This window comes from Mustela nigripes, chromosome 3 (assembly GCF_022355385.1).
Source record: "Mustela nigripes isolate SB6536 chromosome 3, MUSNIG.SB6536, whole genome shotgun sequence".
In the NCBI taxonomy this organism is placed as follows: domain Eukaryota; kingdom Metazoa; phylum Chordata; class Mammalia; order Carnivora; family Mustelidae; genus Mustela; species Mustela nigripes.
In genome coordinates, this window is record NC_081559.1 from 132997061 (window position 1) to 133018328 (window position 21268).

The following is a 21268-nucleotide window of genomic DNA, read 5'->3' on the forward strand; positions in this document are numbered from 1 at the left end:
GGGGATAAAAATATATGTTTATAAAAAATAAAAAATTAAAAAAAAATGAATACTGTAAATCTGAAAATAAAAAATAAATTTTTAAAAAATGCAGTAATTAATGTATTGACAAGGTAAGATAGCACAGAAAAGGAAGTAACAAACAGAGATGGTTGTGATACATTTCCTGAGGAAGGTGACTGTGAAACTGAGCTTTGAACAAGAACTATGTATTTCATAAAAAGAAAGAAAAAACATCTCAGAGAGGAAGGGGGTCATTCTAACACATGGAAGCATAAAACAGCACGACATTATAACAAACAGCTCTGCGTTGTTGGAAGGAAGAAGTGAGCTAAAGAAGTGGCAGGTGATGAAGCTTAGACTCCAGCAGACCTATATCATGAAGGGTACTATATATCCTATTATAAGAAGCTGTGACTTTATTCTTTAAAAGCAAAAGAGGGGGGTAGAAACACAGATCTCTCATTCAAGAGAGATCATTCTAATTAAGTGTAAGAAAGACTACAGAATAAATAAGATCAAAGAAAGGTAGGCCAATTAAAAGATTACATGAGTCAAGGCAAGAAATGGTGTTGGTTTGACTTGCGAGAACAACTGTGGGAGATGGAGAGAAGAGATACATAGCACAGATATTTAGGAGGTACATTCAAAAGGATTTACTGACAGATTAAGTACAAGGGGAAAAAAATCTAAGTAACTCCCAGGATTCTAGCTTATAAATTTGGTAGCAAGCTGGGGTTACTAGCCTAAGTAAGAAATACAGAAACAGAAGTGTTGTATTTGTCTTGGTTTTTGGTTAAAAGTATTAGAGGTTGATTATGGAGAGAATGGAAACTGATAAATTTTTATGTTATGGACACACTGAGTGTGAGAACCTAAGCAATACCGAATAGAGATGTCCAACGCGCAATTAGAGGCATGCGTCTAGACTTCAGTAGAGGTATTTATGCTTAAAGGAACGCTTGAGAGTGGTGACATGCTAGCACATACACAGTAGCTGAAGCCCTGAAAAAGAACATGATCATCTAGGAGAAATTACAAAGTAAGAAAAGAACTGTGGGACAGAACTCTGGAAATGCTAAGCTGTATGCAGGAGATAAACAGCCCATAAGAAGACTGACTTGAGATGGCATGGTCAGAATGGCAGGAAGAACAAGACAAGAGTGGTGCTATAGTCAGGAAAGAGTGTAATGAGCATAACAACATGAAAGCATTCTCACTAAAGTATGAAGCAGAGATCAAGTCCAGGGGCAGAAAGGCTGACTAGAGACTAAGAAGACCTCCACTATGAAGTCCTGTGATGACTCCAACATAGTCCCCAAGTACTTCAAATAGAGCTATCATATCTTGGCAGCACTCTGTATATGATTATGGACAATACATGGTATTATTTTGGAAAACGATTTTTGCCCATATTTAGGCTGTAATCTCAAATACAAGAACCAACACTTTCATTGTTCTTGGCATACAGACCCAAACACCAAATAAATGTTTGCTGAGTAACATTTGCTAAGAATTTCAATATGAATATCTGATTACACATACTAGACCTTGAGTCCCTCAGAAGCCATGGCTGTTTCATTCATCAGGTTTCCCTAGGACCCTGCATAATGTCAGGAACCGATGGGACTTTGATAAATATTGACTGAAAAACTGGAATGAATGAACTATTAATGGCTATTTCCTGAGGCAATTTTGTGAAATTTTTTAATTTTATGACAATAAACATGTACACATTTTATCTTTTTTTTTTTACATTAACAATAAAAAAATGGAACCTGAACATTCACCAAAAGGTACTGTTTAAGAATCAGGAAGAAATGCTTTATAGAAGTAGCAAACCAATATACAAGGGAATTTTTAACAGTTTATAGTAGCTAGATCCACAGAGAAATGTCAGCAACTTCATTTTTTCTTCCAGCTTCTCTTTGAAAGACATGGGTTAAGGAGAATTTCAGACCAATATCACTGATGAATATGGATGCTAAGATTCTCAACAAGATCCTAGCAAAAAGGATCTAACAGCACATTAAAAAGATTATCCACCATGATCAGGTGGGATTCATCCCTGGGCTACAAGGATGGTTCAACATTCGCAAATCTATCAATGTGATAAAACAAATTAATATGAGAAGAGAGAAGAACCACATGGTCCTCTTAATTGATGCAGAAAAAGCATTTGACAAAATCCAGCATCCTTTCCTGATTAAAATGCTTCAAAGTATAGGGATAGAGGGAATATTCCTGAACTTCATCTATCTATGAAAGACCCATAGCAAATATCATCCTCAATGGGAAAAAGCCTGCAGCCTTCCCGTTGAGATCAGGAACAAGACAAGGATGGCCACTCTCACCACTCTTGTTCAACATAGTATTAGAAGTCCTAGCAACAGCAATCAGACAACAAAGAGAAATAAAAGGTATCCAAATTGGCAATGAAGAAGTCAAACTCTTTTTGCAGATGACATGATTCTTTATATGGAAAACCCAAAAGACTCCACCCCCAAACTACTAGAACTCATACAGCAATTCAGCAATGTGGCAGGATACAAAGTCAATGTACAGAAATCAGTGGCTTTCTTATACACTAACAATGAAAATACAGAAAGGGAAATTAGAGAATCGATTCCATTTACTATAGCACCAAGAACCATAAGATACCTGGGAATAAACCTAACCAAAGAGGTAAAGGATCTGTACTCGAGGAACTACAGAACACTCAAAGAAATTAAAGAAGACACAAAAAGATGGAAGACCATTCCATGCTCTTGGATCGGAAGAATAAACATTGTTAAAATGTCTATACTGCCTAGAGCAATCTATACTTTTAATGCCATTCCGATCAAAATTCCACCGGTATTCTTCAAAGAGCTGGAGCAAATAATCCAAAAATTTGTATGGAAGCAGAAGAGACCCTGAATCACTAAGGAAATGTTGAAAAACAAAAATAAAACTGGGGGCATCATGCTACCTGATTTCAAGCTTTACTACAAAGCTGTAATCACCAAGACAGCATGGCACTGGCATAAGAACAGATACATAGACCAGTGGAACAGAGTAGAGAGCCCAGATATGGACCCTCAACTCTATGGTCAAATAATCTTCGACAAAAAAGGAAAAAATATACAGTGGAAAAAAGACAGTCTCTTCAATAAATGGTGCTGGGAAAACTGGACAGCTATATGTAGAAGAATGAAACTTGACCATTAACTTATACCACACACAAAGATAAACTCAAAATGGATAAAAGACCTCAATGTGAGACAGGAATCCATCAGAATCCTAGAGGAGAACATAGGCAGTAACCTCTTCGATATCAGCCACAGCAACTTCTTTCAAGATATGTCTCCAAAGGCAAAGAAAACAAAAGCGAAAATGAACTTTTGGGACTTCATCAAAATCAAAAGCTTCTGCACAGCCAAGGAAACAGTCAACAAAACAAAGAGGCAACACATGGAATGGGAGAAGATATTTGCAAATGACAGTACAGACAAAAGGTTGATATCCAGGATCTATAAAGAACTCCTCAAACTCAACACACACAAAACAGATAATCATATCAAAAAATGGGCAGAAGATATGAACAGACACTTCTCCAACGAAGACATACAAATGGCTATCAGATACATGAAAAAATGTTCATCATCACTAGCCATCAGGGAAATTCAAATAAAACCACACTGAGATACCACCTTACACCAGTTAAGTTAGAATGGCCAAAATTAGCAAGACAGTTAACAACACATCTTGGAGAGGATGTGGAGAAAGGGGAACCCTCTTACGCTGTTGGTGGAATGCAAGTTGGTGCAGCCACTTTGGAGAACAGTGTGGAGATTCCTCAAGAAATTAAAAATAGAGTTTCCCTATGACCCTACAATTATACTTCTGGGTATTTACCCCAAAGATACAGATGTAGTGAAAAGAAGGGTCATCTGTACCCCAATGTTTATAGCAGCAATGGCCACGGTCGCCAAACTGGAAAGAACCAAGATGTCCTTCAACAGACGAATGGATAAGGAAGATGTGGTCCATATACACTATGGACTATTATGCCTCCATCAGAAAGGATGAATACCCAACTTTTGTAGCAACATGGATGGGGCTGGAAGAGATGATGCTGAGTGAAATAAGTCAAGCAGAGAGAGTCAATTATCATATGGTTTCACTTATTTGTGGAACATAACAAATAGCATGGAGGACAAGGGGAGATGGAGAGGAGAAGGGAGTTGAGGGAAACTGGAAGGGGAGATGAACCATGAGAGACTATGGACTCTGAAAAACAACCTCAGGGTTTTGAAGGGGCGGGGGGTGGGAGGTTGGAGGAACCAGCTGGTGGGTATTAGGGAGGGCACATATTGCATGGAGCACCGGGTGTGGTACAAAAAACAATGAATACTGCTACGCTGAAAAGAAATAAAAAAAAATTTAAAAAAAGAAAAAAAGAAAGACATGGGTTATTAGTGGAATGAAAGCAGCATGGTACTATTTGGATAGAAGACAGTCTAGGAGCAGGCTGATGCCACTTGGCTTTGTGGGAAAACTTTGTAAGATGTGGGTCTGGTAGAGTAGCCAGGTTGGAAAAGGAGGTCATTACCTTACCAACATATAAAATTGAAATTGGTGACAATGGATCAATAACAAGAGTAGCACATTTGTAATCCAACAGGAGAAAATATAAAACCTATAAAGAAGCAATGTTAGTTAGCTGGCTATTAGAAATTTCATACTGTAAATTTTTTGACTTCTCATCTGCTTAGGAAATAAAATGGGTGATTTTATAACTGAGCTATCAAATGAACAATGTAAAACTACTGAGATAACATTCTCCAACAGCATGTAAGGTATGCTGCAAAATTAATTTAATGTGCATTATAAACGTCTCTTGGGCTAGACTGCAAAAAATGAGGAGAGCTGAATAAGAAGTCACTAGAAGTCCTGGATACAGAGACCTCTGCCCAATTTACTCATTGAAAGGGGGTAATGAGAAGGGAACAGAAATATTCCAAAGATGTAGAGAAACCCAGGGCATGGATGATATAGTACTACCAGAAGAATATTCAGTAACATTTCTTCCTAAAATTGGACACTCACAAATCTATTCCTTGTTCTATTATTTCTTTTTGTTGTTTTAGGACTTCAAATTGTTCTGGATTATCAGTGCCAGACATCTGCGTACTATAGCTGCCTATTCCTGATGATGATGTTGACTCCAGGGAATTCAAACTTCCATATCTGTTTATTGTCTCAGGGTGTTTGATTTCACTTGTCTCTTGCTCTAATGGTTTTTCTTGACCTGTAAGTAGAAAGACTGATACAGTAAATTAATCTCTCAGATATGTAAAAGGTTAAAAAAAAACTCTCAAGGGAAGATACTTCAATGTTTCTTAGATAACTATGCAATACCTGGAAAATAATAAGTGCTATCACAGATAATATACTCTAATATTAAAACACACTGGAATTAGAATATGTACAATGTGCACTATTAAAAGTTCTTTTTGCAGTTGCAGGGCTAAGTAGCCACTGGCTCTCAGTTCATGCCTCATGAGAAATAATTTTCCCTCAAAAGACTCTTGACTGATGGAATACTAGGGTAGCCCAGTAGCTATGAGCTTTTCTCCTAGTAAGGGTAAATGTCAAACATAGGTGAACAATTCAATCTTAAATATCTTGGCTTGTGTAAATTTTCTTCTATAGTTATCTTTTTACAAAGCTGTATAAATATGCTTCCCTTTAACATATTATTCAAGTATTTCTAGGAAGACTTAGAAGAAAAAAGTTTGGATAACTAAGTTGGAAATTCCTAATTTTAAAGTTAATATTTAACTCATACAGAATGCTTTCTTTATCAGCTAAATGAAAAAAGAGGTCACAAAACTGGCCTAAAGCCAACTGGAACTATCCTCTTCAAAATATCATTCACTTGAAATGACAAAGAATTAAAACTCAAAATATCACCTTACCAAGAGTTGTCTGAGAGTTGGGATTCACATACTGATCCTTACTCCATTCAACCATACACTTCAAAATTGACACTAAACATTCTAAACCTTTTTTCCTCAGGCTCAATTCCTACAAAATAATTCATAAAAAGAATAAAAACAAAAATTTCTTTTAAAAAAACACATAGCTCTTCCTTGACCAAGTTTGAATTTGAAAATGCTTTTAAAGTTCTTACCTGAACATTACTCATACCAAGTTCTTGACTGCCCCGTCCTTGAGCAATTTTTGATAGATCATTTACTAGTCTTTCAAATATATTCGCTGCATTTAAATCACAGTCATAGTTTACATAAATATCCACTACACTCTGAGCATCTGTAACAATATAATATATTACTTTTTAAAAAAAAGGCATCAAGTAAGTAAGTATATTTTGGCTTTTTTAAATAGTTTTTTTTTTTTTTAAATTTTATTTATTTGTCCGACAGAGAGAAAGAGAGAATAAGCAGGGGGAACGGCATATGGAGAGGGAGAAGCAGGCTCCCCACTGAGCAGTGAGTCAGATATAGGACTGAATCCCAGGACCCTGAGATCATGACCTGAAACTAAGGCAGCCGCTTTACTGGGGAGCCACTCAGGCATCCCTTAAATATCTCTTAATAAGGAAAGATAATAAAGATAATTTCAAATACCTGCACAGATCCTTGTCAATGTCTGAATAACCATCCATTTGTGGTCAAATGAGCTGGTAGAAGTTTCCAAAATGTACAGGAAAATTTCTTTAAAGAACACCTGTGATTAGGGAAAAAACGCTGTTTAAAATATTATTTGTAATGCATATATGTGATCACTTTTTAAACATCCCAAAGCTGTACAGCAGAGATTAGGATCCAGGCTCCTCTGGAGTTCAACTCCTTTTGAGTTCCATCTCTGAAACATCAGTACTCAGCTAACTTGGGTGTGTGACTTAAACTAAGCCCTCATAGTAGGAGTACTGAACTTCACATTGTTTTGTTTGCTATCACACAGCCACTACAAAGGAAATCTGCAAAGTCCTCTGGTAAGAATTTCATGAACTTATTTACAAAACAAATGTAATTCATACTTCACTTTTTAAACCCCCAAAGATTATACATTTATTCATCAGTTATGTTTTTCTGAAGTTATAACAGGTGCCTAATTTTCCTAAATTTAAATGTATCTAATGTACTAATCCACACAATTAAAAAACTATTTTTTAAAAGATTTTATTTATTTATTTGACAGAGAGAGACAAAACAAGAGAGGGAACAAAAGCAGGGGGAGTGGGAGAGGGAGAAGCAGGTTTCCCCGAGGAGCAGGGATCCCAGTGTGGGGTTTGATCCCAGGACCCTGGGATCATGACCTGAGCTGAAGGCAGACACTTAACGAATGAGCCACCCAGGTGCCCCCAATAAAAATATCCTCTTATACTATGATATTTTTATAATTACTCACATAGTGGAAATCTCTACTATCCGAAAACAACAAGCTATTTCTTACTATTCTTTACACCAAATGATGTCAAATAAAAAGGAGTTAACCCAATTAAGTAAATTACAACTTAAAAGCTAAGAAAGGGGGTGCCTGGGTTGCTCAGTGGGTTAAAGCCTCTGCCTTCAGCTCAGGTCATGGTCCTGGCATCCTGGGATCGAGCCCTGCACCGGGGGCTCTCTGCTCAGCAGGGAGCCTGCTTCCCTTCCTCTCTCTCTCTCTGCTTGTGATCTCTGTCTGTCAAATAAATAAATAAAATCTTAAAAAAAAAAAAAAAGCTAAGAAAGAATTTCTACATTCAAATTTATTTTGGAAAAGTGATTGATTTAAGAAGGGATGACTCAAACAGAAAACCAAAAGCCACACATTAAAATTTAGGGAGCTTATATGCTCCAGAAATGCATACTGATAACATGAGGTGACTAATGTCTTTCTCCCTAAATGGGTGAGGTACCCTTGAAATAGGCTTGTCTTTCACAAAATCCAACAAATTTCTATTACTTTCTTAATGTCAGCAGCATTTTCCACAAGAGCATAACTTTTTAAGAAGGTAGGGACCAGGTGTTTCTGGCTAAGCACTGTATCTACAGTGCATAGCATACAGCAGCTGTTCAATAAATATTTACAGTCACATTTCCTAAACACTGCCCCTAGGCACCGCTGCAGCCAACTCAGAGATGCATGACAATATCTGAGGGAAAATGCACAACTGTTGAATACCTCACAAGACTGCTCAGTTTCAACATTAGATCATATTACATTCCTTTCAGTGACATTAGTTTCACAAACCTGAGTTTTAGTGATTGCTAGGATAAGGGGCAGGGATTGCATTAAAGTCAATGAGGACTAAGAAATAACAGCAGCAATATCCAAATGGATTCCAAGGTCTGAGGAGTTGGGCAGTGTCCAACAGACATGTACATTTCAGCCAAGTAACTGTGACTACTTAAGAATGAAATAAAAAACATCATTTAAAAAATTTTATCTGTATTATTTTTCTTCAAATGGAGACTACATTGTTAAGACAAATATTTGTTAAGCTGTTTAGACCTAACCACTTCATAAATGGAACTGTTGGGTACTTCTTTTAGCACAAGTACACGGTGAAAAGGTTAGAAACTGTAAAGGTACCATGAATCAAGAAAGTTTGCCTCCTTGCTGTGAAAGCAAGGGGCAGTGGACATGACACTTGCTGAGGCCAGAGAGCATGGGTGGCTGCAGTGCTCCCCTGCCCCTTGACTGAGGCTGGTGAGCACAAGCGCATGTGGAATTCTCTTGCACCCAACCTAAACTCAGCAAACACAAAGATGAGGCACTCTGCCACAGCACTGCCGAAATCCCCAGGCACTGCCTTTCAGAAGTCTGAAGGCAGCAAGGGTGCCCCTTCCCCCACATTCTCCAGCTGCCTTACTACAGCCAATGAGTGTGTGCAATCCACAGAGGAAACATCACTTGACTGCCTGGCCCTGGTGGCCAAGAGAGCTGGCATTCAGAGCAACATGGGACTGTAACAATCAGAAAGACTGTTCTTGGCATGCCACCATCCATAGGGTATTGCACAGACAGCAAACTGAGACACAAAAGGTCTTCCTGTAAAAAAGCTCTATTTACTTAGCCTGGAAGCTTCAGCTTGAGAACAGGCTTCATGTCTCCTTCACCTCTAGAGGTGAAAAAGGTGCTCCCAGGGACTGTAAACAGGAAGAAGCCATGTTTTGCACATCCCCTGGCCTTGCTACAATTTGACCAGGCTTCCAACAAAGGAGTTTATGCACTTCCCTGGGGTCAGGATTTTTGTCACTGTCACACAAGGAACATCTTCATATCTCCTAATCTGGAGAATAGGATTGTATATATCTGCATATTTAAAAGTAGCTGCCTGAGGGAGTGGCTTCCAAATAGCCTGAAACTAGGTGCTAAATGAGATTCCTCCCCAGGGATCACTGACAGGACAAGGCACATCCTCAACAACAGATGCTTATCAAGAATAAATGAGGGGTCTGGATAATCACAAAGGTTCCAGGGATGGACAATAGCCAGGGCAAGTCTGAATGAGAAGGATCATCACCTGCACAAGTCCACTTCCTGAAGACAGAGAGGTACCTGTTTTACCCAATACACAGAAACAGAGAGTCAAGCAAAATGAGGAAACAGAAATAGATTTCAAACAAAAAAACAAGGCAGAACCTCAGAAAAATATCTTAATGATATACATATAAGTGATCTACATGATAAAGAATTCAAAGTAATGGTCCTAAGGATGCTCACAGAATGTGGTACAGGAATGGATGAGAACTTTAAGAAAGACAGAAAATGAAATAGGAAACAAGTCTAAGAGCTAAGGAACACAGTTTAACTGAACTGAAAAATACACTCGTGGGATTCAACAGAAACTGAGCCAAACAGGTAAGGACCAGTGATCTACCAATCAGGGCAGTAGTCCCAAAAGAAGAGTGAGAGAAAGGGGCAGAAGACTTATCTGAAGATTTAATGGCTAGAAATTTCCCTGAGGGAAAGAAACAGACATCTAAGTCCAGGAAGCCCAAAGAGTTACAAATGAGATGAATTCAGAGAGGTCCACACCAAGACACATTAAAATTAAAATGTCAAAAGTTAAAGATAGAGAAAAATCTTAAAGCAGCAAGAGAAAAACAACTAGCTGTGTACAAGGAAAAACCGTATCAAGAGAAATCTGAGCAGAAACTGTGTAGCCAGAAGGGAGTGACATGAGATATTCAAAGTGGTGAAAGGAAAAAAAAAAAAAACTTGCAACCTACTCTAACAAGCAAGGTTATCATCCAGATTTCAAGGAAGGACAGAGTTTTCCAGACAAGTAAAACCAAAGGAGTTCATTATAATTAAACTGTCTTCATAAGTAATCGTAACAAGACTTCTTTCAACTGAAAAGAAATGATACTAATAAACAAGAAAACATACAATAGTAAAAATCTCACTAGAAAAGGCACATTATAGTACAGGTAGTAAATGAATCACTTCTAAAGCTACGAATAAAGTTAAAAAAACAAAAGTTAAGTAAAACTACAATAATTTAGTTAAGGGCTACATAAAATAAAAAGATGTAAAAAGCAACATCAAAAACATAAAATGGGGAGGGAGTAAAAATGCATTTTAGGAGTGTGTTCAAATTTAAGTTGTGATCAACTTAAAATAAACTGATATATACACAAGGGGATAAATCTGAACCTCACCATATCCAAAAACCAAAAACTTGTAGTAAATATACAAAACAAAATTAGAAAGGAATCTAACCATAATGCTAAAAAAAAAAAAAGTCATCACACCACAATGCAAGAGAAAAAGAGAAAGGAATAGAACAGTCATGAAAAAAAAATAACAAATTGGCAGTTGAGTATTTATCAATAATTACTGCAAATATAAATGGACTAAATGCCCTAATCAAAAGATATATATATATAATGGCTGAATGAAAAAACAAGACACGTCTATATTACTTCCTACATGAGACTCATTTCAGACGTAAGAACACATACAGACTTCAAAATGAAAGAATAGAAAAGATACTCCATGCAAAGGGAAGTGAAAAGCAAGCTATACTCATTTCGGACAAAAAAGACTAAAACAAAGACAGTAATAAAAGATAAAGAGGGGCAGTAAATAATGATAAAGGGGTCAGTCCAGTAAGAAGATAGAATACTGATATATGTGCCATACATTAGAAGCACTGAAATATATAAGGCAAATACTAACAGACCTAAAGGGAGAAAATGACAGCAGTACAGAAAGAAATTTCAATCCTCCACTTATATGAACGGATAAATCATCCAGACAGAGTATCAGTAAGGAAACACTGTGTCTTAAATAACCCATTAAACCAGATGGATCTAATAGATGTACAGGTAACCCTTGAAAAACATGGGTTTGAACTAAGCAGTCCAACTTGTATGTGGATTTTTTTTCTTCAAGTTTTTTTTTTTTTTTTTCTAAATTCGTTAGTTAACATACAGTGTAAAATTAGTTTCAGGTGAAGAACTTAGTGATCCGTCTCTTACCTACAACACCCAGTGCTCACTGCTACTAGTGACCTCCTTCACCCATCACACATTTAACCCATCCCCCTCCAGTAACCCTCAGTTTGGTCTCTATAGTTTGTTCCTGGTTTGCCTCTCTTTCTCTCTTTTCTTTCCCATATGTTCATCTATTTTGCTTCTTAAATTCCACATATGAGCAAAATCATATGGTATTTGTCTTTCTCTGACTTACTTTGCTTAGTATAATACTCTCTAGCCCCATCTTATGTGGATTTCTTGATAAATACAGTACAGCTCTGTAAAGATATTTTCTCTTATGATTTTCTTAATGTTTTTTCTCTAGCTTACTTTATTGTAACACAGTATATCATACATACAATATACAAAATATATGTTGACTGACTGTTATCAGTAAAGGCTTCCAGTCAATCGTAGGCTATTAGTTAAGTTCTGGAAGAGTCAGATAGTTAACATGAATTTACAACTATGCAGGAGGTCAGTGTCTCGAACCCTGTATCATTCAAGCATTAGCAGCATGCAGAACTCCAAAACAGAATGTACATCCCTTCTCAAATGCACATGGAACACTCTCCAGGACAGATCACTCACATTTTAGACCACAAAAAAGTCTCAATAAATTCAAGAAGACTGAAATCATATTGAACACCTTGTTCAAACACGATGGTTTAAAATTAGAATTTACAAGAAAAACTGAAAAACTACAAATAAGTGGACATTAAACAACACATTACTGAACAACTGAGTCACAGGAGAAATAAAAAAACTACCCTGAAATGAATGAAAACAACTATAACATACCAAAATCTGTAGGATGCAGCAAAAGTGGTCCTAAGAGGGGAACCATTGCAATATAAGTCTACTTCAAGAAACAAGAGAAATCTCAAATGAACAACTTACTTTCCACCTCAAGGAATTGAAAAAAGAATACATGGAACCTAAACTTAGGAAGGAAAAATAAAGATCAGAGTAGAAATAAATGAAAGAGAGACTAAAAATACAACAGAAAAGATCAAAAAACAAAGAGCAGATTCTCTGGAAAGACACACACATTGACAAACCCTCAGGCTGCCTCACCAAGAAAGAAAGAGACAGCGCTCAAACAAAATTGGAAATGAAATAGGAGGTTACAGCTGATTTCACAGATATAAAAAGGATGACAAAAGACTACTATGAACAATTATATACCAACAAATGGAACAACCTAGAAGAAATGCATGAATTCCTAGAAACATACAATCTTCCAAGAATGAATCAGGAAGAAAGAGAAAATCTGAATAGACCAATTACTGGTAAGGAGATTCAATGAGTAATCAGTCTCTTCAATCACTGGTATCGGGCAAACCGGACAGCTATATGTGAAATGAAACTGAACCAATATCTTATACCATATACAAAAATTAATTCAAAATGGATTAAAGAATTGTCTGTAAGACCTTTAACCCTAAAACTCCTAGAAAAAAATATAGGTGGTAAACTTGTTGATATCTTTGTTAGTGATGTCTATTTGGATCTGATTCCAAAGGCAAGGGAAATAAAATCATTTAGTAAACAAATAAGACTACATCAAACTAAACAGCTTCTGCACAGCAAAGGAAACCATTAATGAAATGAAAAGGCAATCTACTAAATACAAGACATCTGCAAATCATATATTTAATAAAGATTAATATCTAAAATATATAAAGAACTTATACAACTCAATAGCAAAACAAAACAAAAAATCGATTAAAAAATAGGCAGAGGATATGAACAGACATTTTTCCAAAGGAGACAAATAGAGATGGCCAACAGGTACATGAAAAGTTGCTCAAAATCACTATTCATCAAGGAAATGCAAATCAAAGCCATAATGAGATATCACCTTACACTTGTCAGGATGGCTATTACCAAAAAGATAAGAAATAACAAGTGCTGATGAGGATGTAGAGAAAAGGGAAATCTTGTGCACCACTGGTGGGGATATAAACTGATACAGCCACTATGAAAAACAGTATGGCCTCAAAAAAATTAAAAATAGAGTTACTATATAATACAGCAATCCCACTAATGGGTATCTATACAATGAAATGAAAACACTAATTTGAAGAGATACATGATGCCTATGTTTACTGCAGCATTATTTACAATGGACAATATATGGAAACAGCCTCAGTGTCTATGAATGGATCAAGAAGATATTATATATATGTACAACAGAATACTACTCAGCCACAGAAAAGAATTCAAATCTTGTCATCTGCAACAACATGGATGAAACTTGCAAGTATTATGCTAAGTGTAAAGGCAGAAAAAGACAAATACTGCCATGATTTCACTTACATTTGGAGTCTTAAAAACAAAAAAGAAACAAAGCTCCGACTCACAGAAAACAGGCTGATGGCTGACAAAGGGGTGAGGATGTGGAAATTCTAAATAGGTACAGGGGATTAAGAGGTATAAACTCCCAGTTATGAAATAAGTCATGGGATGTAATACACAGAATGGGGAATATAGTTAATGATCTTGTATTAACTTTGTGAGATAGCAGATGGTAACTAGATTTATTGCACTGATCATCCTGTAATGTACACAAATGTTGAATCCTTACATTGTACACCTGACACTAATAATACTGTTAATATCAGTTATACTAAACAAATAAAAAAGAAAGTTTAGAACTCTCCAAATTGTGGACTAAATAAAACTCCTAGATTTGGAAAAAGAGGAAAATAAAAATTTTAGCTACTTTGAGTTATCAAATTGTACTAGTAAGCAACAGCCTACAATTGTAATTTAAGACATCATGCCCATCAACAGGGGCTCTTAAAAAACCCCAAACTTTTAAAGATTTATAGAGCACCTAAAATATAATATGTGTAGAATAAGAGTATCAAAGACATTTTGTCTGCAAATATTTTCTTGAAAAGTTGTGCATTAACAATTATCTGATACAGACATGTAAGTTAATGTCTATGGAAAAATAACATTATCGAAACTTTGAACTGAATACTCTTATAAAATGAATACTCATATAATAACAACCTCAAATTTGCTTTGCAAATTTAGATTTTCGTATGTCGGCTTTGCTTTCTACAACTAGAACACAGCTTAACTTGCATTTGAATATGTGTAGTATTTTTCAAAAGCAATCTACACTTGCCTTGTTTGATCCTCATGCTTTCCATAAGGGACAAAGAAGAATGAAATTAAACTTATTTCTTTAAACACACAGAGCAATATTACAACAATTTTATAATGAGAATGCACCATGTGAGGACAAACAAAATTTCTTACCAATATTTCCTTTAAATTTGTGCTTCCAAAAGTTTTATACATCAAATTTAATCTACAAAATAATAATCCCGATTTATTTGACTTCTGTGATATCTGGTTCCCTAAGAATTTATATTTCACAGTCTACTTAAAAGTACTTAAAAAAGTTGAGTCTCAGTGTTCAGAAGTCTCTAACTAAATGAATGTGGTCTTCTAAAAGTATCTAATGGCAATTTAAATGCTTCATCATCTCATGAAAGATTTTTGGGTTAGTAAGGAAGCAAAAGGTCCGAACGTTTTTTAAAAATCTCTTTTAATTGTAATGCCTGAATATAATGAGAAGAATTATCAAAAAATAGCAACTTTTCCTAGTTAAATGTCCCATTATTTTGACAGACATAAGACAAATTAAAATTTGACAATATATATGTGCCAGAAATTGTTTCCTGTTCAAAATTTGGCCCCATTTATGAACCTTTAACTTAAAATACTAAGGCCTTATTCTTATTCCCATAATATTCCATGTGAATTTTAAAAGATATTGTAGAACATTAGTAATAAAGTATAGTAATATTGTTCCACCCACCTCAAATCTCTGGGAAATGATAATTTATCATTTGCACATTTGGAAAATAATACACTAAAAATGTAATCCTTCTTAATAGCCTCTTTTTAGTGCCCAAAACTTAGGTGGCTTAAGACCATGTAGATAAAGTATATATTTAAAGCTTTCTTTTAAGATAACCAAATTCACTACTATATATAATATAAACAATGGCAAAATTATTGTGAGGGCTGAACTAACACAAGACATCTAGAATCATTCATTCAACCCTTGAAGGCAGGGCTGTGTCTAATCTGATTTTGTATTCTTACTGTTCACCCAGTGCTTAATATTTCATAAGCACATGCTAGTTGAATGAGTAAATGAAAAAGCAGCACAGCTGACCCCTGAACAATGTGAGGGTTTAGTGCATTGATCCTTGTGCAGTTAAAAATCCACATGTAACATTGGTTCTCCAAAAACTTACCTACCACTGTTGACTACAAGCCTACTGATAACATAAACATTCAACTAACACATATTTTGTACATCATATGTATTATATGCTGTATTGTATTATATTCTGTATTCTATTATATGCTGTATTATATTCTGTATTACAATCAAGTAAACTAAAGAAAGAAAAAGAAAATCAGAAGGAAAGGAAAACATACTTACAGTACCGTACCAACACTTATTGAAACAAATCCACATGTAAGTGGGCCCCCCCTCAGTTCAAAGCAGTATATTGGTTCAAGAGTCAGTTGTACATGAAAATTCATAAATATTATTTCACATTCTGAAAAATTTTCTAGGGAATGAATAATCTGATTTAAAACATGAAACTAATGAAATACCCAACAATGTAGAACATACCTCAATTTGCATCTTCAGATGTGTCTTGAAGTTTGACAACAAAGTGAGAAATATGGAAAGAGAAAGCTCAAAAACCTCTGGTACAGATGAGACTCCATTTTTTGAAAGTGCAACACACAGATACTGCTTAATTGCATTAATAAACATCTCATTTGTCCTGAAAACAGGTCCTGCATTCTGCAGAATGGATAGAAGTAACTGCAATGAAAGAATCTTGGATCGTAACTCATGAGACCTAAAACGTAAAAAAAAAGGCACAGTATATGGACATATTTAGCATTATGGTAATAAAAGGGTGTTCCAAAGATATTTCCTGGTACCACAAAATTTCACAAACTTTAAAATGGATAGGAACAGAACACTCTACCACAAAAGCACAGTACATGAATGAGCTTTGACACTAATAATGGTAGTCCCACTTACATTCTCAAGTACCACATAATCTCATAAACTTTTTATAAGGAAAAGCAATCATTTACACATATTTAAAATCAACCTACTGTTCCTTCATACACGAAAAATATTTATTCCTTGTTCTTTTCTTTCACAAGCATATTTCACCTTTTAGAACTCATCATGAGTTTCCTACATTATGTGCCATATTTAGTATATAATAGTTCCACAGTATATAATACTTAATAGTTTAGTATATAATATACTTTTTGCCTAGGTATGCTACTCAAAAACCCTAAACAAAATTAAAAGTTTTGGTTGTATGAAGAAGCTATAGGACTATTTCAAGCTTATTTTTTCAATAACCATTTAAAGTTCTTTTCTTTTTTGAAATACAAAGAGGCTTTTAGAACATTTATATTTCTTAACAGTCTACACATTTATTCTAAATATTTTAATAATGAAAAGCAAAAAACTCCTTTTCAGCTTAAATTTTCACCTTTTTTCTGATCAATATATTATACCATATTCTGATCAATATCTAGCATTATAATTATCAGATTTCACACATATAATTTTTCTTCCATTAAAAGAGGCCTCTTAACACCAACAGACCAAGAACCCATGCAACTTTTTCAAATACAGAACACACTTAACATGTTCTAGCAGCTAATTACTTTATTCTTCCCAAATAGTGTATCATTGGTGTCACATTTGCACCACAGATAACAAACTTAATTGTTCTTGATTTCTCCCTTAAAAATGTTATGTTTTAAGGGTCGAGTATTTCAAGAACCTAAGAAACTCTAAGAAATATTTTAATTTCATGTAAATGGGAATCACAAAAATATTACCATCTTTGAAATAAAACTGAAATCAGTAATATCATTACTTGCTACATATCAACTTTCCAAGATGGCTTTGTGCAGCAAATATAGTATTACCTCCCCTCCACCAAAAAAGCTTAAATCAAGTTAGAAACAGTGCGAGGTTAGATTATGAAGAGCCCACGAAAATATGGTATGGGTTAAAGTATCTCCCCTTCATGTGAAGCCTTCCAGCGCTTTAATATTATGACTACTTCCTAGTCTAGCTAATTTATTATCTTTTCTGCTCAATTCCAGTAGTCTTTAAAACCTGTAGCTTACTATTATCGAACACATAAATTTTTGTTGTGTTTTTTTTTTTAATACCTAGATCTAACAAAATGCCTTGTACACAGTATGTGCTCAATCACTCATGGATTTATTCATACACCCAGCTAAACATTTATTAAGGACTACTATCTATAAGGCATTCATTAATGAAGAAATGATCAAATGATTATCTTATGCAAATTATCTTTTATATGCAAAAGAAGCTAGAAATTTCAGGTCTACAGATTTTCACTGGGGGGTTTCAAATTATGATTTAAGCTTAACGAACTATTCCTGGAACATCATCTTAGCAAGATCACAAAACATCAAGAGAAGCAAGGCAAAAAAGAAAATTATATAACTACAAGTCATTAATTTTGGGGAAAAATCATTCAAGATAGGAAACCATAAATTCTCTTCTGGAAAATGAACAGTTTCTAGGGGTAGAAAATTTGATTTCTTCTGTATTCAGTTCTAATGTTTAATGTTCCTGATGACCAAAAAGGTCTTTTTTATGTTTGAACAAAATTTCTAAATATTTGGTTTAAGTCTACGGAGTAGGAGCATAATTTACATTATTTCTCTTAAGAATCCTTTGTAATATTAAAGACTGCAGCTTTCCAAAACTAGATTACTCTTTATTAGCACTAAGGAATGCTCCCTGCCATAAAGTACTCCTTAAAATCATGTATTTTGTTTTCTTTTTATTTTGGGTACTTTAAAGAATTCTCCTTTTTCTGCTTATTCGTATTTTTCCAAATCACACTTTTTAACAGTTGATATAGAAAAGTAAATATCTGAGACTTTAAAGGTTAATAACATTTTTAAATCATGGCAAAGATGGCAATTAGCAATAACACTAAATTCTTAAGTTACTTCCTCCTCAAAGTCTTCCAACAATTTGGAATGAGATGGTTATTTTTCCTGTTATAGTGAGAATAAGAAATTGAAAAAATTCTGAATATATTCTTATAACATACATAGGGTATAATCAACTTTATACAGCAATCTGAACAACCTTAATGCTTTTTCCATGGAGTTTACATTCTCAAAATAGAAAAATCAATGTAATATTTCTGACTCTCAGGATTTGGGCCTAAAAAGATTTTAGAATTTGGGGTTTTAGGGCTTAGAAGATGTTTCTCACTGATTCAGTACAATATGACAAAATAAAACTGTATACAAAATATAACAAACGTGGTTTACCAAAACTTACAAAGTTTTTCTTTTTCCCCTATTCTAACAGTCTCTAGTCTTTCTTTTTAGGTGACATTTAGAAACCAAAATGCTCTAGAGTTTCTAAAAAAATGAAGTAGTATTGCTTACATTTTCCCCCTATTTCAATATCCTTTTTAAAAAGCTACTCAGGCCAGGCTGACTTTTTCTCCAGAAAGTTCTCCTAAAATTGTCGTGCTGCACCTCATCATGCTGCAACATTAGCGAGGCATGGTTCTTTAATAGTGCCCAAACTCAGTCTCAAGCAAAAATTCGTTATATTTGACTCATGAAATGAAAGATATTTGGTGATTTCTGACAAAAAATGGTACTTTCCTACAGTTTAAACTAATATATTTGACAGGAATCAGCCAAGTGACTCCCATCTCAAAGTACCTCCTGTTTCCCACAGAGAAAGATATCAAATTAGAGCATTTTTCAGACCATAATATGTAGTATCTTTCATTATGAATTTAAAATTTATTTCTCTTAGGTTTTATTACCTTTCAACTGGTAGCTTTCAGAAACCTAGCACAAGGCTAAATGTAACAGGGCTACATTAACTCCACAGTTACTCATAATACTGAAATAAGAATTCTTTCAATTGTTCAATCAGGAACATTTCTCTAATGCTATTGGTATGCTTTGGGAAACAGTGTAAGATACCTAGTAATTTTCAAACTCACTGTTTTTCAAATACATATTTTAAAAAGCAAAATAGCCCTAAAATGTATTTTTGAGAGTTCTATGGGACAAGAATAACAAAAAACTCCAAAGACTATCTAACAGTAAGTTTCAATCTTAAAAAATTGTATTTGTCAAGGACAATAGCTAATGACTTACTTTGGATCTGGTGGTCCATCTGACAGTGGTTTCATGGACAGTTTACACAATGACCTGAATACTAGAAAGGCATCCTTTTGTAAAATGTGGGAAAACTTAGCACCAGGTGAAGGTCCTGAAGAATTTCCAGATTCCTAAACAAGTTAACATACCATGTAAATAAAGAAATTTGCCAGTGTAAAACCATTTCAGCTTTCTATATATTTTATTCAATTCTGTAATATATGGAGGGGGTTCTGCTAACAGGGAAACCTAATGAGGAATTTGCCACACTGTTTCTCTCTTTAATCTGACATACCACGCTCCTCCCCAGCAGTAAATTAATACCTTAAAAAACAAATTCTTATTTTTTAAATAAAGATTTTTTACTTATTTAACAGAGGGAGAGAGAGAGCGAGCATAAGCAGGGGGATTTGCAAAGGGAGAGGGAGAAGCAGACTCCCCACTAAGCAGGGCACTGATGCAGGGCTCAGTCCCAGGCCCCCACGATCATGATCTGAGCCAAAGGCAGATGCTCTACTGACTGAGCCACCCAGGCACCCAAAAAAATGAATTCTTTGAAAATACACACTTAGCCACCAAAAAACTCTTGAATTTTATTCAGTTCATACCATTACTAACAAAATCTAGCACATCATGCTCTGACAAGATATCTCCTCCCTGGCCTAAACCATGCTTTCCATTACCTGCCATTGGGTGTTTTATGTTTTTGTTCTATTTGATGTTTTATATCCTCTGCTTAGAGACACATAAAACAACAGAAATTGTCAAAGCAATGTTTCAAAGTTGTTAACCGAGGAAGGTTAATAAAGCCAAGAAAGCTTAATCTTATACACAGGGCAATGATTTACTGTAGGACTTCCTTATCTAAAATAAGAACACACTAAATACAGGGGTAGGGAGGATGAGAAGAACCTATCACTACCACGTATAGATTTCATTGTAGCCCCGAATGAAAGTAAGTAGAAGTTCCTTAAATGTCTTAAAGATCTTTCTCATCCAATGATACTAGAACTGTCCTATGAATATATGATAAAAATGCTCTTTTTAAATGCAATTTCAATAGGGGGGAGCATAGAGAAGATGTGAATAATACCAAACAGCTTAGAGTTGTAAATTTAACTATCAATATATTTAGGGGATAAACTGCTTTGATTTATATCAATAAGAAATACCCAAGTTTTTATTTTCCCAAAATTATAATCAGCCAGCATTATCAACTACATATATTCACCATAAGGTGCTGGTAGCCTATACATCTAAGAGATTAACAGGATACCCCCCTGCCCCCCACTGATACCTGAGTATCATTGGAAGAGACAGACAATCTGTCATCAGGTAAAGACGGTGTATATGCAACAGAAATTGGTGTTCCTGGAATTCCATTTGCTTGAATATTTTCACTGTCGCTACCATCCTCTATAGTTCCAATGTTGCCATCTGCACTTGCATTTATAGTAGTCCTTTCTCCCATATCTAAAACGGTAAGAATAAAAAAACATGCAAATGCATCTGACTTAACTGAA

At 35.0% G+C, this 21268-nt stretch overlaps 1 protein-coding gene across 1 annotated transcript in view; it reads right to left on the reverse strand.

The window, feature by feature from the left end:
* Positions 1-21268, reverse strand: part of ARFGEF1 (ADP ribosylation factor guanine nucleotide exchange factor 1) — a 160490-nt gene that overhangs the window by 68476 nt on the left and 70746 nt on the right. The window contains exons 8-14 of the mRNA XM_059394671.1: positions 21043-21218; positions 19743-19876; positions 16156-16390; positions 6636-6735; positions 6179-6318; positions 5964-6072; positions 5092-5293 (exon numbers count right to left, since the gene is read on the reverse strand). Of these exons, the coding sequence (XP_059250654.1) occupies positions 5092-5293; positions 5964-6072; positions 6179-6318; positions 6636-6735; positions 16156-16390; positions 19743-19876; positions 21043-21218 (1096 nt within the window). The remainder of the gene's footprint in view (positions 1-5091; positions 5294-5963; positions 6073-6178; positions 6319-6635; positions 6736-16155; positions 16391-19742; positions 19877-21042; positions 21219-21268) is intronic.